Source organism: Gekko japonicus, unplaced genomic scaffold (assembly GCF_001447785.1).
Source record: "Gekko japonicus isolate JY-2015 unplaced genomic scaffold, Gekko_japonicus_V1.1 scaffold2076, whole genome shotgun sequence".
In the NCBI taxonomy this organism is placed as follows: Eukaryota; Metazoa; Chordata; class Lepidosauria; order Squamata; family Gekkonidae; genus Gekko; species Gekko japonicus.
In genome coordinates, this window is record NW_015166482.1 from 227,364 (window position 1) to 254,178 (window position 26,815).

At 47.2% G+C, this 26,815-nt stretch overlaps 1 protein-coding gene across 1 annotated transcript in view; it reads right to left on the reverse strand.

Annotated features, from left to right (window-relative positions):
* Window positions 1–2,348: 2,348 nt before the first annotated feature.
* Window positions 2,349–26,815, reverse strand: part of ATP8B1 (ATPase, aminophospholipid transporter, class I, type 8B, member 1) — a 48,020-nt gene continuing 23,553 nt past the window's right edge. The window contains exons 12-27 of the mRNA XM_015412133.1: window positions 25,862–26,070; window positions 24,563–24,606; window positions 23,502–23,658; window positions 20,367–20,555; window positions 20,097–20,209; window positions 17,899–18,063; window positions 16,334–16,445; window positions 16,060–16,135; window positions 15,714–15,846; window positions 13,430–13,718; window positions 12,563–12,786; window positions 10,897–10,980; window positions 8,256–8,501; window positions 5,879–6,017; window positions 3,762–3,892; window positions 2,349–2,579 (exon numbers count right to left, since the gene is read on the reverse strand). Coding sequence (XP_015267619.1) covers window positions 2,349–2,579; window positions 3,762–3,892; window positions 5,879–6,017; window positions 8,256–8,501; window positions 10,897–10,980; window positions 12,563–12,786; window positions 13,430–13,718; window positions 15,714–15,846; window positions 16,060–16,135; window positions 16,334–16,445; window positions 17,899–18,063; window positions 20,097–20,209; window positions 20,367–20,555; window positions 23,502–23,658; window positions 24,563–24,606; window positions 25,862–26,070 — 2,542 coding nt within the window. The remainder of the gene's footprint in view (window positions 2,580–3,761; window positions 3,893–5,878; window positions 6,018–8,255; window positions 8,502–10,896; window positions 10,981–12,562; window positions 12,787–13,429; window positions 13,719–15,713; window positions 15,847–16,059; window positions 16,136–16,333; window positions 16,446–17,898; window positions 18,064–20,096; window positions 20,210–20,366; window positions 20,556–23,501; window positions 23,659–24,562; window positions 24,607–25,861; window positions 26,071–26,815) is intronic.

The window sequence follows — 26,815 nt, forward strand, 5'->3', positions numbered from 1 at the left end:
AAGCTGCTACAACTTCCTGAAAAGAAAAAAGTTGTAAACCTTTCCACCTTCGATGATGATAATAAAGAAATGTACGAACTCCGTATGCCTAAGCAAAATATGCATTTTTACACTTGGCTTTTGGGGGTGGGGGTGGGAGAACAGTGTGGAACTGCATTGTGAATATTTACACATCATAAAATGTTACTGAAAAGAAAAAGTTGTAAACCTTTCCACGTTCGATGATAATAATAATAAAGAAATGTACGAACTCCGTATACCTAAGCAAAATATGCATTTTTACACTTGGCTTTTGGGGGTGGGGGTGGGAGAACAGTGTGGAACTGCATTGTGAATATTTACACATCATAAAATGTTGCCTGCCTTCTTGAAATGTAAACCATTCATGTGTCCCGGCACAGAATATTAAGTGAAAATATGCAACACATTACAAAACTCTACAAAACATATTCTTAAAAAAAAAAACAACTATTAAAACATAGTGAGATACATTCATCCCAAATGTGAACTACTGCCTCGATCCAATTTCATATTTTGAAAATCTCCCCAAGTGAATTAAAGTTTTGTGCGCAGCTACTTTCCTACGTGGATCTTGCTTGGTACAGCAAGATACATGTAAAACGGGCATACACAATCATGTGTGAAGAACCTGTACCTTTCTTTCAAACAGATAAGCTAAACCGGGGGTCCCCAGCTTTTCTGAGCCTGTAGGCACCTCCAGAATTCTGACACCGCATGGTGGGCATAGTAGGGTTACCAGGTCTGATCTTCTCCCCAGTGGGGGGATTAGGGGGCATTCCAGGAGGGGGTGTGGCCATCCCCTGTGTGATGGCATCACTCTATGTGACGTCATCATGCCCCCTTCCCTTTAAATGGGGGGGGGAGTGATGGTCAAGAGTGGGTGCCCGGTGCTCCTGCCTTGCAAGAGGGAAACTCCCCTTTTGCAAGGCAGGAGTTGGCGGCCCCTGCATGTCTGCCCAGCAAGCAGCGGTTTTGCCCCTGCATCTACCCAGCAGCATTTAAAGACGTCACTGCTGGGGAAAGGTGGGGGGGGAGGTTGCGTGTGCCTGCACTGCAAGCCCTGAATTTGGGGCTATTTGGCACTCAGGGGCAGGGCGGGCGGTCCCCCCCTCTCCCCAGCAGCGTTTAAAGCCTTCCTTTAAACACTGCTGGGGAGAGGGGGGGCGGGTGGTCAACTTTGGAGGGCAGGGCTTCCCCCCACCCACCAGCTGGCTGGCAGGAAGGAGCCCCTCCAAATCAGGCAACCTCCGCCAAACTGGGGGGTATGGCAACCCAGGGGCACAGCCACAAAATGGTGGTTGCAGGAGGTGGGGCCAGCCACAAAATTACTACTGCTGCTTACCTTCAGTCATACAGTGAAGATCTCTGCACACTGTGATAGCAGCTGCTGCCCAAGCAATTTTTTTTAAAAATCTGCACAGCCAATCAGAAGCCTTGCTGAGCAAACGCCCCACCTGACCCCATCCACTTTCTAAAAAGCACTTATGGGCACCAGAAGAGTTGTCAGCAGGCCCTCTTACACTGGAAACTTGTGTTTGGTCTTTCAGTTGCCACTGGACTTCTGTTTCACTTCAGTGGGGTTTTCCCTCCAGAATCCTGTTCAAAGCCCACCAAAATAAAGGTTCGTGGCAAAAAGAACACAGTACTTCCCGAGACTGAATTCAGTTTTCCTATAAAGAAGGCAATCAAATGTTTTTACAATATTGTGAATTTCCCCCCCATCCAAGTTCCGGGAAATTATTGACACATACTGCCGCAGGTGAATGTAATGTGCTTTGTACGTTACACTCCTGTTGCTTGCCATATAAAACTGCACAGGCAACATCAGAGAAAAAATAATCTTTGGTTCTCTGGAATTGTTATTATAGCGGAATAAATTACTGGAACGAAGTGGCACGCACATTTGTCTTGCTTCTCAGCCGCTCGTCTTTGGTGTTGAGGCAGAAAACCAGTCGGCTGAATGTTTATTTCGTGATCATCGTAAAAGAAGAATTAAAATTCCAAGGACTGTTGTTGTTTTTTAAAGTCCCTTATAAATATCGGTCCTGGAGTCCCTCGATTATTTACATCCTTCAGTTTCACATGAAACAAGTATTTATACAAGGATCAGCATTTTTTTAAAAAAACATCAACTACTTGGTTCTTCAGTTCATCAATGATTCCCAACCAAGCAGTCTATAAGAACAAAACAGGAGACGGTCTTCAGAACTATACATCATTAAAAAAGGAAAAGAATCCTGAGTCTTTTCATAAAAAAATAAAAGCTCTGTGCAACGTCTTTTTTTAAAAAAAAAACAACACCACTTCTTGTAGGACACAAAAAGTCATCAACTGGCTTCTTCGACTTGTCTGAGTTCCACCAGATTGTTACTAAGTATTGCAGTTAACGACGCTCGCCTCCTGCGAATGTTCCGCCCAGAAGCAATCAGGTCAGCATAGCCTCGCTGGTGGGAGAAGGCGTAAGCAGACCGCCGGCCCGATATTCCCCGCCGGAAGACGCTTGGCCGCCTCTTCCATTGTTCTTCCTCGGCCTTGTACTTCTTGCGATTCTTCTGGATCTTGAAAATGAGAAAAATTAAGCCAGAGATTAAATTAAGGGGAGAAACTGATTTGCTTCCTAGGGACAGAATATTCGTGCAGGGCTCCGAACCCTGGAGGACACTGAGCAACGCTAAAGTAGTGCCATAAATATTTTATATATTTATTTAAGAAGAGAAGAAGAGGAGGAGATTGGATTTATACCCCGCCCTTCACTTGGAGTCTCAGAGCGGCTGTCAAACTCCTTTCCCTTCCCCTCCCCACAAAAGACACCCTGTGAGGTAGGTGGGGCTGAGAGAACTCTGACACAAACTGCTCTTGTTCAAGGACAGCTGTGCCAGAGCTTGTGGCTGACCCAAGGTCACAGCAGGTCAAATGGAGGAGTGGGGAATCAAACCCGGTTCTCCCAGATTAGAGTCCGCACACTTAACCACTACACCAGACTGGCTTTAAAGCGTTTATCAGCCACCTTCCTACCTTACAGTGACTCAAGGTGGATGACAGCATAAATGGCAAAAAAAACCCCACTAAAATACATAAAACCACTAATTTAAAATCAATAATATAAAATTGCGGGGAGCCAGGAGAACTAAAATTAATAGAATATTATTTTATTTTCATACTGTCAAAAAAGAATGAGAGAGATTCTACCCAGAGGGATTTACAATGTACATTTCCACAGCTGGAGGAGGGGAGAGAAAGATCAGATGGCAGGGAAAATCAGATGGTTTAGCGGCAGGGCTCTTTTTGGGCAGGAACACACAGGAACGGAGTTCCGGCTGGCTCCCGAGTTCGCCACGCCCAGCAGGAACTCATTAGCATAATAGGCCACACCCAACAGCAGAAACTCATTAGGATTGGCTACATTAGGGGTGTGTGGCCCAACATGCAAAGAAGTTCCTGCTACAAAAAAAGGCCCTGGGTTTTGACAACAAACAAGGTAAACAGAATAAGAAGCAAAAGGTGGGTGTGGCTGGATGAGCACACTTCTGGTAACATGGGGGTGTGGCCTAATATGCTAATGAGTGGTGCTGTCAGGAGTGTGGCCTGATGTGCTAATGAGTTTCTGCTATTGGGTGTGGCCTATTATACTAATGAGTTCCTGCTGGGCTTTTTCTACAAAAAAAGCCCTGTTTAATGGTAAGCCATGTTGGACTAGCACTGACAATACCTGGGTTCAAACCCCCAGGTTGGCTGGTTACCTTATCACTTTCCGAAGGCCAGATCGTCATGGTCAGGAAACGGAGTGCGATTACAGGCAGTAAGCAAAAGGCAATGGTTAAAATGATCGTCAGCCAGAGGTACGGCTGCCGAAGGGCGTTTGAGGCAGTACCTGGGGGGGAAAAGAGACCCAAGAGTCATGATGTCCTCCCTAACCAACACCAGCTTGCATTAACCAAACGAGCCTATAAGGTACAGTGATGATACAAGTAACAATTGTCGGCTAGGCGAGATTTCTGACGTGAGCCTTTTTGACATATAATCTGAAAACCATCCTTGTCTGAGGAAAGTAAGTTTTCTTATCCGCTCAATGTATGTGCGTAAAGTGCTGGCAAGCCGCAGATGACGTAAGGTGTCCCCTCACGGAGTTTCCACAGCAAGAGGCATTCAGAGGTGGTTTGCCACTGCCTCTGCGTAGCAACCCTGGACTTCCTTGGTGGTCTCCCATCCCAGAGAAGAAGAAGAAGAGATTGGATTTATACCCCACCCTTCACTACCCAAAGGAGTCTCAGAGCGGCTTACAATCTCCTTTCCCTTCCCCTCCCCACAACAGACACCCTGTGAGGTAAAAGAAGAAGAGATTGGATTTATACCCCACCCTTCACTACCCAAAGGAGTCTCAGAGCGGCTTACAAACTCCTTTCCCTTCCCCTCCCCACAAGAGACACCCTGTGAGGTAGGTGGGGCTGAGAGAGCTCTGACAGGAACTGCTCTTTTTCAAGGACAGCTGTGCCAGAACTAGGGCTTGCCTAATGTAATCCAGCAGGCGCAAGTGGAGGAGTGGGGAATCAAACCCGGTTCTACCAGATTAGAGTCCGTGCAGTTAGCTTCAGGCATCTGAAAAGATCCGGCTAGCCTGGGCCATTCAGGTCAGGGTGTTCACTTAATACCACCATCAAAATGCCTTGACTCTAAGGTCTGTGAGCAAGACTATCCTATATAGAAAACATTAAAAATCTGAATGGAAGACTTCAATAGGTGATATCCACCTTGGAAGTTTTATATAATATCTTTGCTTATTTTCTGATACGAATATTCGTAAATATATGCAAATATATAATAGGATCTAAATGTTGTGTTATGATAAATAAGATAAGAAAATGAAAGGTAAATATTTTGTGAAAAAAATGGAACTTATCTGCAACTAGATACTGTGTAATATGTTAGTAACTGATATTTTGTTTTATTTCACCCTTTTGTTCTTTTTGTTCTTTTTTTCTGTTCCTTTTTTCTTTTTTCATTTTCTTGTAGTTAACTTGTTTAAATACTAATAAAGATAATTAAAAAAAAATCTGAATGGAAGAAAGCTTGAAAACGACTCTTCAACCTTTTCTTGCCCCCACTACAATTTCTATAAAAAGGTAAAGGTAAAGGTTCCCTTGCTCGAAAGCCAGTCGAGTCCGACTCTAGGGTTGCGGTGCTCATCTCCGTTTCAAAGCCGAAGAGCCAGCGCTGTCCAAAGACGTTTCCGTGGTCATGTGGCCGGCATGACTAAACACCAAGGCGCATGGAACGCTGTTACCTTCCCACCGAAGTGGTACCTATTTATCTACTTGCAATTTCTTGCTTTCGAACTGCTAGGTTGGCAGGAGCTGGAACTAGAGACGGGAGCTCACTCCGTCATGCGGCACACTCGGGTCTTGAACTGCTGAACTATCGACCTTCCACAGCCTGCAGTTCAGCGTCTTAACCACTTGAGCCACCGCAGCTCCTTATAGAAAACATTAAAAATATGAATGGAAGAAAGCTTGAAAACGACTCTTGCCCCCACTACAATTTCTATACTGCTGACCAAAAAGGCCCTTTTTGATAACATCTGTGCTAGCTGTAGTTTAATGGGTAGTATCCTTCTGCTCTGATCTAATGACGACACCTTCTTCAGGCCCAAGGTGTCTTCCTCCAACACAAGAGGCTCTTGCACAGGGACACAACCTGGGGTTGTTGGGGTTTTTTTTGTGTGTGGGGTGGGGATAGCCGCAGTTCTCTGGAATGCATTATGAACCACAAAGCCGTCCACTAGGATTTGCTTGCTAAGAGCACGATTTGGTACCTAAAGTACTTTTGCATTTGCAGTCAGAAAGAATTAAGCGGCACTGACCCGTAAACTGGAAGGCATTTGGAAAGAGGATGTGGATCCCAGCACTGTGCAGGTCAAACATAATCCCAAAGTAAAGTGCAATGCTCCCAAATATTGAGAAAGCATTCACAAACGTCCAGTAAGAGGTATCCAGTCCCATCTACAAACAAAACAGACAGCCACATGTAAGGTTATCAAGACACGATGGAGAAAATTCTGGAAGAAACTGAAGTAAGGACTCAAAAGATTAAAAGGGGAGCAAGGTCTAGAAGGGATTCCCTTTCAAGGAAAGGAAGAACAAACCCCGGGACCAAAGCAAGATCTGCCACGGTAGTTGACTGACTCTAATTAAATTGGTCAGCAGATTAAAAAATATATATTAATGCAGGTAGCTATATAAACCACAGATGACAAATGCCATCTTAAACAAGCCATACCTTCCTGTGAAAACAGGATGGGGAGTGTCTCTTCCAATATGATTCCTGCTACAACACATCCATGCATCTTCCAAAAGCAAAGACGTGTTTTTGCCTGTTAGAACTAGTGATATCCCATAGGGAGGGGCCGTGGCTCAGTGGAAGAGTCTCTGCTTTGCATGCAGAAGGTTCCAGGTTCAATCCCCAGCACCTCCAGCTAAAAGTAATGTGAAAACACTGGAGGAGCCTAGAGAGCGGCTGCCAGTTGGAGTAGACAATACCCTCCTCGATAGACCAAGGGTCTGATGTAGTGTAAGGCAGCTTCATGTGTGTTCATATGCCAGTTTTTGTGGAGTAAATTAATTCATTGATCAACTAAGAGTTCTTCAACAATATTCCAAGCCCTTTGGGGGGGGGGGTGTGAGAGTGAGAGAGAGAGCGCATCATTCTCTATTTCTCTCTAAACTGTGACCTTCAGTGTGTTTTTATCATTGTTGCTAGGTTGCTTGGTGCTGGGGGGGGTCAACAGTGGGAGGGCTTCTAATGTCCTGGCCCCACTGGTGGGCCTCCTGATGGCACTGGTATTTCTGGCCACTGTGTGACACAGAGTGATGGACTGGATGGGCCTTTGGCCTGATCCAACATTGGCGTCTCTTATGTTCTTATTTTTTATTTCTATTGTTTTTATTTTGGGGTTTTTTTAAATCGCTTTTTTAATATTCTAAGCCGCCTTGACTTCTGCTAGGGCAAAATGCAGCGAATAAATGTTTCAGATAAAATAAATAAATAAAATAGTTGTCCCCTTCTTTCCTTCTGCGTCTGGTCAGAGCCAAAGTGTGGGGGAGAAATGGGCACTCCTCCTTTTCTTTGGTATTTTTAATATGTGTGTGTGTGTGCACATGTGTGCACCTGGAAGCATGGCGACTTCTGGTGACTCACCCCTGCTGGGGGCCTGGAGGATATTCAGAGAGGTGGCTGAATAAATCCTGCCCCCGCCTCCCAACTGCTGGCATTCCCATCCAAGTACTTGCCAGAGTTGACCCTGCTTAGCTTCCAAGATCTGAAAAGATCGGGCTCGTCTGGGCTACCCAGGTCAGGGTGAGAAATAGGTACTCCTTTATCAGTACCTGGGGGTCCAGGAAGGCCCGCCCTCGACTACAGTCCCACCGGCCCAACGGAGGGCATTTTCTCTAGCCAGATGGCGAGCACTCCCCTCCGCAGTGTTAGATGGGCGTTTAGAAAGACTCCCATGCATGAGAGGGTTTGTCCCTGTGGGGATGGCGAGGTCGAAACAATCGAACATGTATTATTACATTGCCGTTTTTATCACGAAATCCATATAAAGATGATTTCCCCCCCTTCTTAAGAAATATCAGGGTCGCTCTGATACAGAGTTCTGCAAAATGCTCCTCAGGGGTGTCAACCCAATAGTCACAGCTTCCAGTGCAAGATTTTTATCAGTCGCGTATAAAATACGCCAAGGGATATTGCGCAGTGTATCCGAATTTTAACTGTTTTAGTGTTTTAATTATCGATGTGTACATATTGGCTATAAGATTTCCCAGATGTTACGTGAAAGGTATGATATGTTTTATGCTGGTCAATGACTGTATCAATAAAAGACTTACAGTCCCATTAAGAATAACACACAGTGCCATTCTAAGCAGAGTTATGCCTTTCTAAGCCCGCTGGAGAAAATGGGATTTGAAGGGTGTAACCCCGCATAGGTTTGCACTGATAGTCAATGTCCTTTCAGAAACATGACAGAAGTTTTTAATTCACGGTTCATGATATTGGATTATAGACTGCGGAGCTGTTTCTCAAGTTTGTACCGGGCCCAGAGATGTGATACTCGGGGCCCCAAGTCTGGTCATACAACACTGGCACAGTAAGTTGGGCCAATCACGTTTCCTCGTGCCCCCTACCAGCAAGATGTGCTTTGAGGACAGCGATCATGATATCATGAGGGGAAATCCCCTTGCCTGAAAATTGACTGTGATGACGAGAGCAGAGGCCGTCGTGACAGCGAACGACTGGTAGTCCGAGGGTGCTTCCCCGTCTTGCCCCATGGTTTGGAGGTAAGCGCCGAAGGGGATGAAGAAGATAACGAGCGACGTTATGACACCGTGTAGGAGGCTTATGAAGAACTTCTTGTAGTTGAAGAGCAAGTCTCTCTGTCCCGACAAGTACAAGGAGGGGAACCGGAGGCTCAGCTTGTCACTCACGTCCTAAGAAAGAACAATTACAACGTTCTTACATAACGGTTTCGCCCTGCAAAGCACTGCAGGATCAGATGCACTCCCCAACAACAACGCCCCCCCCTGCAGTCAGTGTTCCCTCTAAGCTGAGTTAGTGTGAGTTAGCTCACAGTTTTTTAGCCTCCGGCTCACACATTTTTGTCTTAGCCCGGGAAGGATGGCTCCAGAGCAAACTAATTTATGCAACAGTCAAATCATTTGCTCACAACTTTGATGCCACTAGCTCACAAAGTAGAATTTCTGCTCACAAGTTTCCACAGCTTAGAGGGAACATTGCCTGCAGTGTTTGCTGGCCCCTGTTCACACGGGAAAGAATTCAGACCGAATGGAAAGGTGTTTATTCTGTGAAGAAAAGAGAGAGCATATGTTTGTGTGCCACTTATTTAAAAGCATAAAAATATGCAGGCGCTTCAAAACAGGAAGTATCTATGGACATATGCCTTTGCTTTGCCCAGTGGAAAGATACACACCTGCCAAATGTGAATTCTGCTTTCATTTCAAAACTAGAACACACCCACATGACAAAAATCGGAAAAGATCAGCTGTGGTCCTGAAGCACTAGGACGGGCGTCTAGAACAACGCTGCATTTCAAACATTGCAGAAATGCAATTCAACCGAGGTCTGTCATCATTGGGCAAGAACACAGCTTGTTCCTTCCTTCCTTCCGCCTCCTTCCTCTTCTCAGGTGCAAAGCTTTGATTGAACACAATTTCCCAGCCGGATCAAGATCCATTTGGCTGTAGCGTGTTAGAACACAGGCTTAGATTTCCTGGCTTGTGGGACACAGATATCACTTTCCTAAGGCACTTCAATGGGGCTCCAAGGCGAACTGGAGCTTTTATTAAACCGGAAAATGGTCAATCAAACTCTGTGTGTGAGAAGAGGAGGAAGAAGAAGAAGAAGAAGAAGAGGAGGAGGAGGAGGAGATTGGATTTATACCCCGCTCTTCACTTGGAGTCTCAGAGCGGCTTACAAACGCCTTTCCCTCCCCCTCCCCACAACAGACACCCTGTGAGGTGGGTGGGGCTGAGAGAACTCTGCCACAAACTGCTCTTTCACGAACAGCTGTGCCAGAGCTTGTGACTGACCCAAGGTCACACCAGCAGCTGCACGTGGAGGAGTGGGGAATCAAACCCGGTTCTCCCAGATTAGAGTCCGCACACTGAACCACGACACCAAACTGGCGGAAGGCGCAAAGAGACCACTGCAAACAAGCTGTGTTCCTGCCCCAAACTAGCAATGCTCTGCAAAATCCAGTTTGTCGTTGCATCTCAATGCAGCCGGATTTGCCAAATGATGACCCAAGTGACACGTTGCGTGGGTGTGAGGTGCTGTCAAGTTGCGTCCGACTTACAGCGAACCTATGAATGAATGAATTAATCCATCTCAGGTTGGGTCTTCCTCTTTTCCTGCTGCCTTCCACTTTCCCTAGCATGATTGTCTTTTCCCAGTGACTCTTGTCTTCTCATAATGTGAGCAACGTACGATAGCCTCCGTTTACGCATTTTAGCTTCTAGGGAGAGTTCAGGCTTGATTGGTCTAGGACCTACTGAGTTGTCTTTTTTTGGTGGTCCACGGTATCCGTAAAACTCTCCTCCAACACCACATTTATGTTATTAGGTTCTCACAGGGACTTAAGGTGGACTATAAATCAACACAATGGATTGTTCAATAAATAATGCACTAGGATAGCAGACGTCTGGAACTGACCAGAAATCTAAAGGACACAACTGCAGCATAGCCTGATGGTGAGGCTGTCAATGCTAAAAACCCAACTAAGAAAACCAATGCATGGTCGTCTGCCATACTGCACTCGTATGGGTTCCACAGAACCCGCACTTCCTACATAGGTACTTCTTATGCTAGGCATCAGCAGGTCCAACCGAGATACGGCACTGACGTGTGATGTACCCATGTTGTTCTGGCAGCAATGCTGATTCCATGAACTTAGGCAGATCACGAGAGGGAGGGCAGGAAGGGTTGCCTCAGTGCTTAGTTCTCGTGGCCCTTTCTTACATGCCCTGGGAAATGCAGATCGCCACTTTGGGGTCAGGGAGCAATTTTTCTCCAGGCCAGTTTGGCCAGGGATCCTGGAGTTTTTTTGTCATCTTCTGGGCATGGAGCAGGGGGTATGGGGGGGAGGTAGTTTTGAATCTCCTGCATTGTGCAGAGGGGATGGACTAGATGACCCCGAAGATCCCTTCCCACTCTATGACTCTACGTTCTGCTTCTGCACAAGCCCTCTCTGCCAGCTGACCATCAGGAAGTGACTTCGTAGCAGGTCGAGAATCCGGGACCAGCTTTTCCACGACATCTACAACCCTAAATTGCTATTAAAATAACCAGTATGACAGACTGGCATACCTGATCAAGCAGGCCAACAAGAAGAACCGGAAGGCTGGTATACAACACATTGTAGAGCGTGATAAACCAGTCCTCATAGGCCGTCTGCAACAACAAAAAGGAGGGGGGGGGGGAATCAGTTACATCCTCTCCATCCAAGGAAATAATTCACACGTTGACTTTAAAGTATTAGGAAAATCAAGTGGAGCAATGCTGCTTCTGTAATATTAAAAACTTTTTAAAAAGGAAATCAAACAGAAGTTAAAGGTGTAGCTCAAGCCCTCTTATCTACCTAAATTCACATTTTTATCCCAACCCTTCCTCCACAGAGCTCAAGGCAGCATGAAGAAGAATTGGATTTATACCCCACCTTTCACTACCCAAAGGAGTTTCAGAGCGGCTTACAAACTCCTTTCCCCTCCCCACAACAGACACCCTGTGAGGTAGGTGGGGCTGAGAGAGCTCTGACAGAAACTGCTCTTTTTCAAGAACACCTCTTATCAGAACTATGGCTTGCCCAAGGTCATCCAGAAGCTGCAAGTGGAGGAGTGGGGACTCAAACCCGGTTCTTCCAAATTAGAGTCCACACACTTAACCACTACACCAAACTGGCTCTCCCACAACAACCCTGTCAGGTAGGTTAGGATGAGAAAGCGAATAGCCCAAGGTTATTCAGTGAATGTGGAAGAGCAAGGACACCAGCCTAGCAACCCAATGGAGATTAGTCTGCGCTGTTGTGTTCCCCACAGCAACCTATGGCTGCGAAAGTTGGACCATGAAGAAGCAAGACCGGAGGAAAATCGACTCATTTGAGCTGTGGTGCTGGAGAAGGCTCCTGCGCATTCCTTGGACAGCAAAGGTGACAAACAAGCACGTAAAAAAAGGTAAAGGTTCCCTTGCTCGAAGGCCAGTCGAGTCCGACTCTAGGGTTGCGGTGCTCATCTCCGTTTCCAAGCCGAAGAGCCAGCGCTGTCCGAAGACGTTTCCGTGGTCATGTGGCCGGCATGACTAAACACCGAGGTGCACGGAACGCTGTTACCTTCCCACCGAAGTGGTACCTATTTATCTACTTGCAATGTCTTGCTTTCGAACTGCTAGGTTGGCAGGAGCTGGAACTAGAGACGGGAGCTCACCCCGTCTTGCGGCACCCGGGTCTCGAACTGCTGAACTACTGACCTTCCACAGCCTGCAGTTCAGCGTCTTAACCACTTGAGCCACCGCAGCTCCGCACGTATCGGAGCACATAAAACCAGACACGTCATTGGAAGGAAAAATCATAAAACTGTGACAGACTTACTTCGACCATGTCATGCAGAAGAACTCACTAGAAAAGGCAATTATGCTTGGATCGGTTAGTGGCAAAAAGGAAACTGGGCTGCCACGGTGGTTAGACACCATAAAAGTTGGCACCAGCCTGAGCATGGAACGACTCAAAGAAACAGTACAAGATCAGAAAACGTGGAGAGAGCTGGCCCATAGAATCGCCAAGAGTTAGACACGACTGAAGGGCTAACAACACAACACACACATTTCAATGAGCTTCATGGCTTAGTGAGAGATTAAACCCAGGTATCCCACAGCCTGACCCAAAACTAACCACAACACCCCACTGGCTCTTTTCTCTAAGCTCGGCAGATGTTAGCAAGGAGAAGGTGGAACACTCACATGCCCTTTCCCCCCTCCTTACCTGTGCAGAATAGCCATTGAAGAAGGAATACCAGAAGTGGACTAGCGTAAAGGCAAAGTTTTTGTAGAAAAAATATCGTAGGAACTTGCACATCCTGATGTACGACCATCGGCCGTGAACCAGCAACAATCGCTGTAGGTATCTGAACTGGCCGAAAGAATAGTCACTGGACATGACGGCTTGCATCCCCTCTTGTCCACTGATTCCAACACCAATGTGGGCAGCTAAATTTTTTAAAAATAATAATCATACAATGGAGAGTCAGCTCCTTCTGGAAACCCATCTAAGGAACAAGTTAGCATTCACTCAATGGGAAGAAGAGTTGATTTTATACCCCACCCTTTACTACCCGAAGGAGTCTCGGAGTGGCTTACAATCGCCTTCCCTTTCTCTCCCCACAACAGACACCCTGTGAGGTAGGTGGTGCTGAGAGACTCAAACAGTGACTGGCCCATGGTCACCCAGCTGGCTGCATGTGGAGGGGGAGTGGGGAATCAAACCGGGTTCTCCAGATTAGAGTCCACTGCTCTTAACCACTACACCATGCTGGTGTGAGGCCTTTGCATTCTATGCATGTGCCTTAGTAGCAGGTCCTCCCAAAAGGAACAGAAGGTCCCAGGTTCAGTCCTGGCATCTCCAGTTAAAAGGACCAGACAGCAGGTGATGCGAAAGATCTCCACCTGAGACCCTGGACTGCCATTGCCAATCTGAGTAGAGAATACTGAATCTGATGGACCAAAGGTCTGATGCAGTAAAAGGCAGCTTCATGGAAGAGCTGATTGGATTCAGCTCAAAGCTTGGGATATCTGAATACAATCCTAATGACCAGCTTGCCATAACTCTGCAAGGAGACAGGACGAAACTTACTTTTGATCATGTTGACATCATTGGCCCCATCCCCAATGGCTAATGTGATGGCCTTCTTGTATCTCTTCACCAGCTCCACCACCATGGCCTTTTGCTTGGGAGTCACGCGGCAGCAGATGACCGCGCTACACTCGCAGGCCAGATCCACAAAGTTCCGCTGCTGCTGCTCCTTATTCATTTCCGCTTTCCTTTTAGTCTGGAGCTGCTTCTGTTTTTCTTCAGGGGTCCTAGGAAATTTCAGTTTCAGGAGCTTCTTTTTTTTCTTTTTCTTCTCCAAGAGAATTTCATTCTGTAAGAGAGAGAGAGAGAGAGACTCATCTATGAAAAGGTCAAGTGTCATCAGTCGCAATCAGCAAAATCACTCGCGAGAAGCTTGAGTACTTGATTCTTTCCTGAAAGAAAGCTCTCCCCAGAACTTCCTAAATACATAAGAGCTGCAAGAGTTACAACCGACTTATGAGATCCCCAGCAAGGCAAAGGAGAAGCAGAGTGGTTTGCCATTGCCTTCCTTTTGCAAAAACTTTCTTGGTGGTCTCCCATCCAAATACCAGCCCTGCTTAGCTCCCATCCAAGTATCAACCCTGCTTAGCTTAGACTTATGGTGACCCCAGGAAGGGGTTTTTTCAAGGCAAGTGAGCAGCAGAGGTGGTTTGCCATTGCCTTCCTCTGCAGAGCCTTCCTTGGTGGTCTCCCTTCCAAGTACCGACCCTGCTGAGCTCCCATCGTAGCACCAACCCTGCTCAGCTAAGACTTATGGCAGCCCCAGCAAAGGGCTTCCAAGGCAAGTGAGCAGGAGAGGTGGTTTGCCACTGCCTTCCTCTGCAGAGCCTTCCTTGGTGGTCTCCCATTCAACCACCAAACCTGCTTAAGCTTCTGAGATCTGACAAGTTCAGGTTATATCAGGCTGCCTTCCCTCCCCAGAACTTCCTAAGAAGCTATAAACTTCTATGTGGATCAGTACCATGGCATGCCTAGGTGCCGATGATCCCTTTTTCCTGTTCTGCTCACCAATGCACCATCTAGCAACTTACAACCGTTAAATAAATTCAATAAAAGACCTCTACAGTAATAGCTGGGTGTTGGAAGCACAGATACTGGTGCCAAATGGGTAATGGATCTGATCCAATAAGCTTCAGAAAACAGCCAACTATTGCAATGTGGCATGCACATCAGCAGAAGGGAAATTAGGAGGAAAATACTCCTGTGAGTTAGAAGCAGCAGTTGAGAAAGGTCTTGGTTCATAAGAAGTGGCAACCTTATGTATATCCCAGAATTCCAAGCTAGTGCAGTGGAACAATCATGGGTGCTTTGAGGCACTGCAGTCGACTGCAGACGTACCCCAATTTGCCACATCCCTCTTTAATAAAGGTAAAGGTTCCCTTGCTCGAAAGCCAGTCGAATCCGACTCTAGGGATGCGGTGCTCATCTCCGTTTCAAAGCCGAAGAGCCAGCGCTGTCTGAAGACGTTTCCGTGGTCATGTGGCCGGCATGACTAGACACCAAGGCGCACGGAACGCTGTTACCTTCCCACCGAAGTGGCACCTATTTATCTACTTGCAATTTCTTGCTTTCAAACTGCTAGGTTGGCAGGAACTGGAACTAGAGATGGGAGCTCACTCCGTCATGCGGCACACTCAGGTCTCGAACTGCTGAACTACCGACCTTCCATACCCTGCAGTTCAGCGTCTTAACCACTTGAGCCACCACAGCTCCTTTAGTCTCTTTTGTTGTTGTTCAGTTGCACAGTCGAGACCGACTCTTCGCGACCCCATGGACCATAAATAAATAAATAAATAAATAAATAAATAAATAAATAAATAAATAAATAAATAAATAAATAAATAAATAAATAAATAAATAAATAAATAAATAAATAAATAAATAAATAAATAAATAAATAAATAAATAAATAAATAAATAAATAAATAAATAAAAACAAGATGGCCGTCTTCTAAAACGTCCCATTCTCACCCAAAGTGCCCGCATCATGTGTGTTCACCGTTCATGTGTTCAAGTGTTCATGCGTTCATGTGTTCAAGTTCACCGCATCATGTGTAGCTCACCGTTTTTTAGCCTCCAGCTCACAGATTTCTGTCTTAGCTCAGGAAGGAGGGCTCCAGAGCAAACTAATTTAGGCAGAAGCCAAATCACTCGCTCGCAACTTTCATGCCAGCAGCTCACAAAGTAGAACTTTTGCTCACAAGGCTCCACAGCTTCGAGGGGGCATTGATGGACAGTCCCCGCTTGCATCAAAAGTGAACGACTGTCTCTGTTCCATACTTACCAACCAGGAGCCGGTGATAATCAGAGCATGATTTCTACCCTGCTGCAGAAAGGGTTCAGTGGTCCTCTGAGATGAATCAAGATTTGATTCACTTCTGTTCCTCTGGTTTTCTAGTCTGGTCTGCAGAAGGGCACTGGGGAGGCAAAGAGAGGGTCCGTCACGCAATGTTTGCTGTTCAACTCCTACATGCCCTAATAAACAGAGAACTCTCTGTACTTGGACCACACAGAGAATTTCCCAAAAGGTTGTAAAAAGAACATTTCAATAGGAAGAATACAATCAAGCTTGCAGACAAAAGCTCTTTAGAAATCCTCGCATGCAGAAACATGCCCCGTTTTCTGTTTACCTTACATCTTCTCCATAATAGATCGTAGTTTCATCTGTCAGGAGTTCACAAGAATATCCAATGTTTTCAGCGGTCTCTGTAATGGAAGACAATGGTGTGTCACAACTGGTTTCCTCATCTGACTTCTTAAAACACACACACACACACACATAACACACACATCAGGCTTGGACCCGGTCGGACAGCAAACAAAGAAAAAGGTACACCCAAGAATATATTCATTTCTCCCCACCCTACTTATGGAAGATAAGAAGCAGCTATTCATATGGGTTACCTTTTTTATCACCAGTCAGCACCCAGATCTTAATATCTGCCTTTGCCAGTTTGGATATCGTTTCTGGAACCCCATCCTGCAACTTGTCTTCTATTGCGGTGGCACCTAAAAGCTGCAGATTTAAGAATAAACATACTTAAGTATGGTAACAGAATAGACTAGAGGTCTCCAACGTTGTTGAGCCCTTCCGCACTTTTTGGAATTCTGAGAAAGGGTTGTCAAGAATCCCCAACCCAAGGAATTCTTGGTACAGGACAGCAGAGCACAAAATTACTGGGGGCGGGGTGTCCACACACTCACCAGTCTTGGTATCTGCCCCCGGCTTCTGACCTTCCCTTAGCTTCTGACTGTGTGAGTAGTCCAAGGGGCTGGAGGCAGATACCAGTCTGCAGGTGGACCTCAGCTGATGGTCTCAGGCCACTTTGTACAGTACAGTTTCCATAAATGACCATGCATTTGGGAGCAGTTCACTGTAGAGAAGGTGTACGGCATGCATATGCCTGCCAGCAGGAAATGCATAGCCATAAAAGCGACAGGGAGTAGGACTAGGAAACTGTGTGCCGTCAGGCTCCAACCAACTCCTGGTGACCCCCTGTAGAGAAGGTGTACAGCATGCATAGGCCTGCCAGCAGGAAATGCATAGCCATAAAAGCGACAGGGAGTAGGACCAGGAAACTGTGTGCCGTCAGGCTGCAACCAACTCGTGGTGACCCCAGAACGATGGGCTTTTCGAGCCAAGGGATGAACAAAGGTAGTTAGCCATTGTTTTGCTCTGCATAGCAACCAGGGGTCATTTCGTAGAAAAAGAGCTAGGGGAACTCATTAGCATATGCCACACCCCCTGACATCATAAGGCCCAGCAGTGGACCTGCAAGGCCGGCGGGAGTGTGAGGAAGCCCCGCCAAGGCCCTCCCTGGCCCCAGGCAGGCAGGGGTGGGGAGAGGCAGGGAGGAAGCAACTTACCCTCCCTCTTCTCCTGCCTCCTCCTGGCTGAATGAGGGCCGGAAGCGGGGCGGCCGGAAGCAGGGGGCGGGGCTTCGTCATGTGCCCCGCCCCCCGTACCTCACCTGGGGGATCTCGATCCCCCCCCAAATGACCTTTGGCCATTGCTTTGTTCTGCATAGCAACCACACTCTTCCTTGGTGATCTCCCATCCAAGTACTCATCATGGCCAACCCTGCTTCACTTCCAAGCTCTGACGAGATTGGGTTAGTCTAGGCTATTCAGGCTGTCATTTATGAAGACCCCCCCCCCCACAGGAAAGACTGCAAGGTCTGGCATGGAATTTTTAGGGCTGCCAACCTCCAGGTGGCACCTGGATGTATCCTGTTATTACAACTGATCTCCAGATGACCAAGATCAGTTCCCCTGGACAAAAATGGCTGCTTTGGAAGGTGGACTCTATGGCATTATGCCCTGCTGAGGTCCCTCCCCACACCAAACCCTGCCCTCTGCGGGCTCCATCGCCCAAATCTCCAGGCATTTCCTAAGCCAGAGCTGGCAATTGTAACTCTGACAGCACTTCCACATGCCACTCCCATTGCCTGGCTCCGCAGGACACTCACAATGAGATTTTTCTCAATTTCTTCATAGACTTTGTCCAGCGCTTCGTCACGGTTTCTCACCGCGACGCTAGCGGCCATGAATTTTTTATTCCATGCCTCGTACTCCTCGTTGCTGATGTCCTTGTAGCAAAGGCACAAGGTCCTCAGGGTTTCGCCGGCAAAGATCTACCAAAGAAAAGAAAAAAATAATAAAAGGACTGCATTGAAGCCTCCATTGAGAAATCAAACTGAGAGGAATCATTCTACCGGCAAAGGCAGCAAGGGAACAACGGATGTTGGCTGCTGTTCAAAATAATCACAAATATGCAAGGAATCTAATAGAAATGGCCCCCTAAAAATGTTCAAACAGCTTCTTTTTTGCAAACCTGTGCTATAAAAACCACTCGCGGGGAGGGTGGGGTATAAATTTGATAATAAATTTTTAAAATGGGGAAAAAGCTCTCCAAAGCAATTCAGATCTATTGGTCCTTCCATTTCAGTTCAGCTGCCAAGAACATTTCCAGTTTACCAGTTTTAAACCAGTTCTTGTTATTCTTTAGCTATTTAAAATATTTATGCACCTTCATTTCTCCTGATCATCTGAGGACCCAAGGAGGGTAACCACTATCGAAAATCAATTTTGTGAAACAATACATATAAAAACATTAAAACCAGGGCTATTTTTGGGCAGGAACGCACAGGAACGGAGTTCCGGCTGGCTTCAGAGTTGGCCATGCCCACTACAGCCAACCCCCCCTGCGTGCCTGGCTACCGAGGGAAGGCTCTGGAGAGTGACCCACCCGGCAACTCTGAGGCGGGAGGGGGCCCTCAAAGGATCAGGGGGGCATTTAAATGCCTCCCCGTGCCTTCCCTGGCCTGTACAAGGGCCAGCTTACCCAGCCAAGGGAAGGCATGGGATGTGGCCTAATATGCTAATGAGCTGCACTGTCGGGGTGTGACCTATTATGCGAATGAGTTCCGGCTGGGCTTTTTCTACCAAAAAAGCCCTGATTAAAACCAATCTAAAAACACCTTTTTAAATGAATTGGTGGACTATGACGTGGAGCTGTATAGCACTCCTTCTAAGGTTTCCAGCTCTGGGTTGGGAAATTCCTGGAGATTTGGGGAGAGCCCCTGGGGAGGGCAGGTTTTGGGGATGGAAAGGACCTCATCAGGCTGCACTGCTATAAAGTCCGTCCTCCAAAGCAGCCATTTTCTCCAGGGGAACTGATTTTGGTTGTCTGGGGACCAACTGTAATAGCAGATCTCCAGGTGCTACCTGGAGGTTGGCAACCCCACTCCTGTCTCAAGGGGCCGTTGTCTCTAGAGATGGACCAACAGCCATAGCCATGATTTACCAATTCGGACAAAAAACCAAACCATAGTGACAATAACCATGGCCATATACACATTTTGAACCAGTGTAATAAGTCGGTCAGAACGCCGGACTGGGGCTGGGGAGATCTCCATTTGGTGATGAAGCTGACTGGGTGACTTTGGACCAATGACACACTCTCTGACCTACCTCATAAGGCTGTTGTGAAGATAAAACAGAGAACAGAGAACCACATAGGCTGCCCTGAGCTTCTCAGAGAAAGGGCAGGATAATAATGCGGTAGAAATAAGCTAAAAACATAATAGAGCTATGTTTTCTGATTCTGGTTTATTGGCTGATCAATTCAGACATCACAACAAACCAAAATCACCTGTTGGATTCGACCAATGGTCCATCTGGTCCAGTATCCTGTCTCAAACAGTGGCCAACCAGTTCCTCTGGAAGGCCAACAACAGGGCACAGAGGCCGAGGCCTTCATAAGAACATAAGAAGAGCCCTGCTGGATCAGACCAGTGGTCCATCTAGGCCAGCATCCTGTCTCACACAGTGGCCAACCAGGAACAGGGCACAGAGGCCAAGGCTCTGGGATTCAGAGGCATTCTGAATGTCTCTTCGGCTCTGGGATTCAGAGGCCGACTGCCTCTTTGCTAAATGAGAATTTAGCATGGTGCCTGAACAGGGCCTGTTTATTCCTCTTTATCACGATTTATTTGTTTACAATAAACCAAGAGCTCAGTGCAAATCAGACAGTCCAGAAATAAAGAAAATACTTGTCTCGGAACTGAGAGCAGGAAAAGAGGTTGCCGATTCCATCCGCCAAAGCAACCTCTGGCTTTAGTGTTAGAAGCCCCAGTGTAACAGATGAATGCAAACAACAACTTACATCTAGTGCCTCCTGGGTAGCCTGCCTTCTAGGGTTCCGGGGGTGCAGACGTTCATAAATCACCGTGTCAGCCCCTTTGCAATAGAGCCGGATACTACCTTTTTGATCTCTGACTACAAAAGGAGCACAAAAGAGGCTGTAAGGACCATACATCAGATAATTCTTTTTAAGGAGGAGGGGGAAAGTCGGCTCAGCCATTTCTCCTACAAGCAGAGAAACTTTCCAAACACTTCTAGAAACAAGATCCCCCCCCCCAAAAAAAAACCTTACCGATAACTGACATCCGTTTCCGATCACTGTTGAAGTCCAAAATGGCGAGGACGTCATACGTTCTTACAGTCCCCATCTCGCTTATCGTAATAGTATTCTGCGTCCGGGAAAGAAAGGCAAAGCCGAAGTTTCTGGCCGCGGTGACTAACGCTCCTTCATCGGGGGAGGCCGCTTGATAGCTGAGATCGCCTAGGTTATTAAAAAGCAAAATTCAAAAAACGGGCAAGAAAGTCAAATTATTGAAAGCCCCCCCTTTTTTTGCTGTTCTTTATAAGGGTTGCCCCAGTCCACTGCTGTGACGGAGAGGTGGAACTCGAATCAGGGGTTCCCTTGCAAGCAGGTCAAAACCTTACAATGTTGGGCATGCTGGAAGGCCTTTAAACACAATAGGCTCCCAAGCAGTTTCAGGAGGGTAGGAGAGCTAAACTTAAGTCCCATAATACCTTACTTGGATGGCCCAGGCTAGCCTGATCTTGTCAGGTCTTGGAAGCTAAGCAGGGCTGGCCCTGGTTAGTTTTTGGATGGGAGACCACCACAGATGTCCAGGGTCACTATGCAAAGGCAGGTGTCAAACTCGAAACCTCGTTTGCCATGGGTTTTGTATGTTCCATCTTCATGGCCTGTAAACCACACTGGTTGATTGTGAATTTGGGCATTGGGGGAGGCAGATGGTGAAAGTGCAAGTGTGGGTGGGAAACTGCTTCGCTTAGCTGCTTTTTAACTGCTTTCTTAAGAGTGGGAAGTATGTGAAGCGACCCTGAATGCCTGTCTCTGCTAGCCGGCCTATTGTAGATAATGTTAACTGTAGGTTCGCAGGTAGAGGAGGAGGGCTAACGGCACACACTAGGGCTAGGTGGGTTGAGAGGATGGATTGATTGGACGGGTCACTGTGGGGGGCTTGTTTGAATCATGTATGATTCCCAAACTGGCGCCAAAGGAGTTAGTTCTGACACGAGATGGTCTTAGCTTGACGCATTCACATCTCTCAATAAACAAATCGCTACCAAGAGAGTGTTGCTGAGAGTAAGTTTGTTCAGGGGTCGTTTCGTAGAAAAAGAGCTAGGGGAACTCATTAGCATAACTCATCAGCATATGCCACACCCCCTGACATCATAAGGCCCGGTGGTGGACCTGCAAGGCCGGTGGGAGTGTGAGGAAGCCCCGCCAAGGCCCTCCCTGGCCCCAGGAAGGCAGGGGTGGGGAGAGGTGGGGAGGAAGCAACTTACCCTCCCTCTTCTCCTGCCTCCTCCTGGTTGAATGAGGGCCGGAAGCGGGGCGGCCGGAAGCAGGGGGCGGGGCTTCGTCATGTGCCCCGCCCCCGTACCTCACCCGAGGGAACTGCGATCCCCCCCGAAATGACCTCTGAGTTTGTTCAAGAGTCTGACAGCAGGCAAACCATCCCTGAATGTCTCTTGCCTCAAAAACTCTCCAGGGTTGCCATAAGTTGGTTGCAACCTGACGGCACTTTCCATGCCCACCAGCACCATTGAGACCAAGAAGATTTTGGCGGTATATGAGATTTTGAGACGATGGGAGCTTTGACTCTCAGCAGCTCAGACCCTGAAAATGTTGTTGGTCTCTTAAGGTGCTAACTTGTAGGTAATGTCCTTTGGAAAAACATGTGCAGTCCAATGCTGATGTCCCAGTCACGCTTGCATGAACATACATGGTAATGCTTTCGAGAGAAGATCCTTCTGTATAACATTGCACCAGGCCTGTAGCCAGGATTTTGTGGCTTATGGGGCATTTCCCACCCAGAATTCTGAGGATTATGACTCAGCTACTGTGGAATCAAGCCTTTTAAAACCAAAGCACGGAGGCTTTTGCGAATCTTAGCCCCAGAGGGTGACGACAGCAGGCTGCAAAAGGGTAGGGGGAGGGAGAATAAATTTTCCGATAGACGGAAGGCATGGCACTGGATATCTGGGTTTGGCCAGTCAACTCACTCCAATTTGTGTAAAAACACACAAAACTTTATTTACAAAAACTAAAGACAACACATAGACAGACAGGCAGTCTCCTCTCTCTCTCTCTCTCTCTCTCTCTCTCTCTCTCTCTCTCTCTCTCTCTCTCTCTGAGTCTTCTCAAGCTGTCTATTCTACATAGGTGTTCTTATGCTAGCAATCACCCTTAGCCTATTAACCATTAAGCCAAAATAAAGCTGTTACCAGGAAAGATCTCTAAACTGCAAGCTGTCAACCACTTTAGATGACAGTTCACAGCTGCTGCAAGTTAATCACTTCTGCCAGCCTAAGCAACAATTCCGATCACAAGCCGGCAAATGGCGGGTGATAACTTCTATAGTCAAGAAAGCTAACACTTGAGCAGACAAACTCTCTTAAAGGGGACCATTTTCTTGACACAGAGTTAGAAGGGATCCTAGAGGTCACCTACTCCAAACCCCTTGCTCAGGGTGGGAATCAGTCACCTACAGCACCCCACTCTGCTTAAAGGAGCGCACACCTTTAAAAATGTTTTTAAATGATTGAAAAAAACATTTACAAGAGAAAATCTTGTGAGGTTGTGCCTTTAAGAAAGGGGGCAAAGCCCCCCCCCCCCAAGCCCCACCATAGCTACGGGCCTGCATTGCACTCCAGATAATTCAAGGCTGCCTGGTGGGTGGGTATCAGTGGATGACTGTGTCGTGGTGCGCGGAATGCTGGCTGGCACGTCAGTGCCCAAAGGGAGTTAGAGTACCCACAGAATACTGGAGTCCAGAATGTAGGTGCAAAGACAGTGAATTTATTCACACCCAGCCACCACCTATATACAGTTCTCAGTGTCAAAGTGCTCCGCTGCAATCGATTCATGTGAGGGAAAAAAGTCCACTGTACACTCTGTACATTTATACAACCTCTGGCCAATCAGCACACAGCTGATGCAATCCTCCTGCAATACCTTAGTGCCAGGCTGGACTGCCTCAAACCAGTTATGGCCAGCCTCCTTGCAGTCGCATGCTACCTCTAGCTGTCACTTTACTTTGACGCTAGATCAAACCCATCTAGGCCAGCATCCAACATTGGCATCTCTTATGTTCTTATGTTCTTATGTAAACCCATCTAGGCCAGCCTTACTATTACAAGTGAATCACGACAGACTGTTCGTGACTTTTGATCTATACAAGGCAGAACGTACCCTCGCTGGCATCCACCATCACCGTGTGGCAAATGGCAAGGAGGAAGAAGAACTGCTGGATCTCAGGTTCGTTCCCAGATCTGATTTGTTCTATCAGATACTGGTCGGAAAAGGCGAGCTTCCCATCGGCATGTATATTCCAGCTGAAGTCAACTTGCTGCATAAGAAGAAAGCATAAGGGTTAGGTTAACGGCCAGCCTTCGTTTTTGCCGGTTCATGAGCTCAACTGACAGAGTAGGTGTGCCCTTTTCACACATTAATCTGCCTTATACTGGATCAGACCCTTATTCCATCAAAGTCAGTATTGTCTACTCAGACTGGCAGCAGCTCTCCAGGGTTTCAGGCAGGGGTCTTTCACGTCACCTACTGCCTGATCCGTTTAACTGCAGATGTCGGGGATTGAACCTGTGACCTGCATGCCAAGCAGAGGCTCTACCACTGAGCCACAGCCCCCCCCCCCCATCCTGTGACTTTGATTGGTTCGGTAGCCCTGCAGCAGTTGGCATAGCCTTGGCTCCAGTGTTCCCTCTAAGCTGAGTTGGTGTGAGCCAGCTCACAGTCTTTTAGCCTTCGGCTCACACATTTTTGTCTTAGCCCAGGAAGGAGGGCTCCAGAGCAAACTGATTTCTGCAGTAACCAAATCGCTCGCTCACAACTTTAATGCTGGCAGCTCACAAAGTGGAATTTTTGCTCACAAGACTCCCCAGCTTAGAGGGAGCACTGCTTGGCTCTGCCGTACAATCTCAAATACAGGTCTTGAGCTTATTTAAGGAGCTTCAGATCCCACAATGCAAAGAAATCAATGCTACCCCAGTAAACACTGGGATGGATCCAACCAACTTTTCCACCTGTGGAAAGGGAGGAAGGGAGGGGTCCACTTTGACCTCCCAAAAGGGGTGATCATGGACGAAAGCCGGGTGGGACTGAGAATGCAGTAAGAAAGGGAGTTGAGCAAAACTGAGTGGAAAAGCTGGATGGATCCAAACCATTGAATTCACTTCTTGAATCCTGATAGATGACATAGCCTTTGGATGGACTACTCGGTACTGAAAACCACTCACCTCAGGGCGATTACGTGGCTGTCCTGTCTTATCCCTGCATTCCCCTGAAAAGGAAAGCAAATTCCAAATCTGACAGAAGAAATAGCTTGCTGGATCATGAACAGCCCAGCCCAGCACACAGTTTCCAGCACTGGTCAGCCAGATGCCCCTAAAAAGCACCAGGGGGGAGGGGGGAGTAACTAAGCAGTTAGGACACATCTATACACCGAACATCTGAAACTGCCATACCGAGCCAAACCACTGGTCCATTTAGAACATAAGAAGAGCCCTGCTGGATCAGACCAGTAGCCCATCAGGTCCAGTATCCTGTCTCACACAGTGGCCAACCAGTTCCTCTGGGTGGCCAACAGCAGGTCATAGAGGCTGAGACCTTCCCCTGATGTTGCCTCCTGGCTCTGGGATTCAGAGGATTAGAGCCTCGGATTGTGGAGGTTCCCTTCAGTCACTATGGCTAGTAGCCACTGATATCCTCCATGAATATATCCAGGGCTCTTTTTGTAGAAAAAGCCCAGTAGGAACTCATTAGCATAATTGGCCACACCCAACAGCAGAAACTCATTAACATATTAGGCCACACCCCCGACAGCACAACTCATTAGCCTATTAGGCCACGCCCCCGTGTTACCAGAAGTCTGGTCATCCAGCCACACCCACCTTTTGCTTCTTATTCTGTTTACCTTGTTTGTTGTCAAAACCCAGGGCTTTTTTTTGTAGCAGGAACTCCTTTGCATGTTAGGCCACACACCCCTATTGTAGCCAATTCTAATGAGTTTCTGCTGTTGGGTGTGGCCTACTATGCTAATGAGTTCCTGCTGGGTGTGGCCAACTCAGGAGCCAGTCGGAACTCCGTTCCTGTGCGTTCCTGCCCAAAAATAGCCCTGAATATATCTATCTAATCCCCTTTTAAAGCTGTTTATTCCTGTGGCCATCACAACATCCTCTGGCAGCGGATTCCACATTTGAACCACTCTCTGTGTAAAGTGCTATCTGCCTTTGTCCACCCTCAACCTACTGCCCCTCAGTTTCATTGGATGCTGAGTTCTAGTATTTGGGAGAGGGAGATAACATTTCTCTCTCTCAATGCTCTCTACATTGATGTTCCGTTTAACTATTCTGGTTAAATATGTTGGCCAGCTTAATTTCCATGAACTGCCGAATCCTTTCCCACAAGCCAATGGCCACAACCGTATCTTTTAATTCCACAAATATGCCTGAATGGACCAGTACCGCCTTCTCTCTGACCCCTTAACCTTCTACAAATCAGTTTCGTTGGCAGACCCCAAAGAACGCCAAACTCACCATAGGTGTGTCCATTTATGCAACACTTTTTGAAAGCCATGATGTTCTGCGTCAGCGTCCCCGTCTTATCCGAGAAGATGTAATGGATTTGTCCGAGCTGTTCGTTCAAAGTGGTGGTTCTGGCCTTGGCCGCTGTATCCTTCTCTGGGTAATACATTTGCAAGTCCCAGTTGATGAAATAGCTCTGGCCCAGACGGATCACTTCAACACTGATGGTGGGTGGGGATAATGAGGCAACACATCATTACATTAGCCTTGAGGAGGTGTTCAGAGCACAAAAGGAAAACTATGCCGTTTTCAGGGTTGCAAGTGAACCAGGCGGGATGCTTACTGATAAACCTTAGCAGTGCAATTATATGAAGCAATAAGTGGGGGGACATTGGTCATAGATGAAATACCTAGCTTGGGATTTGAAAATAAGTAGAAAATGCTCCAGTTAAGAATTATCTGTAGCCAAGATTCAAAATAATACTTATATCGAGCAAAAACGTTTGTGGAGGGCATTTGCAAACCCAAATTCATTTACTCGGGATTACTTAATTAACCCAGAATAAATACCACTGTCATTGGTGATGGAATGTGCTGTCCCACTGCATCCCATTTAGAACAACCCCGTAGGGCTTTCAACGCAAGAGACATTCAGAGGTGGGTCTGCCATGGCCTCCCTCTGCGTAGCAACCCTGGACTTCCTCGGTTGGTCTCCCATCCAAGTACGAACCGGGGCTGACCCTGCTTAGCTTCCGAGATCTGATGGGATCTGGGCTAGCCTGGGCCGTCCAGGTCAGGGCACCGCTTTCATTACCCTGCACTTAAGGAGGTTTTGGAGCAGAGGTGAAAAACACCCTATGCCTTCCCCTCGCTTAAACTATCTGAATCTATCACCAAAACGCGGAGGAATCAGAGGACTGGTGCTGTCATAACACTGTTCTTTAGCCATGATGATGGTGGTGGCGG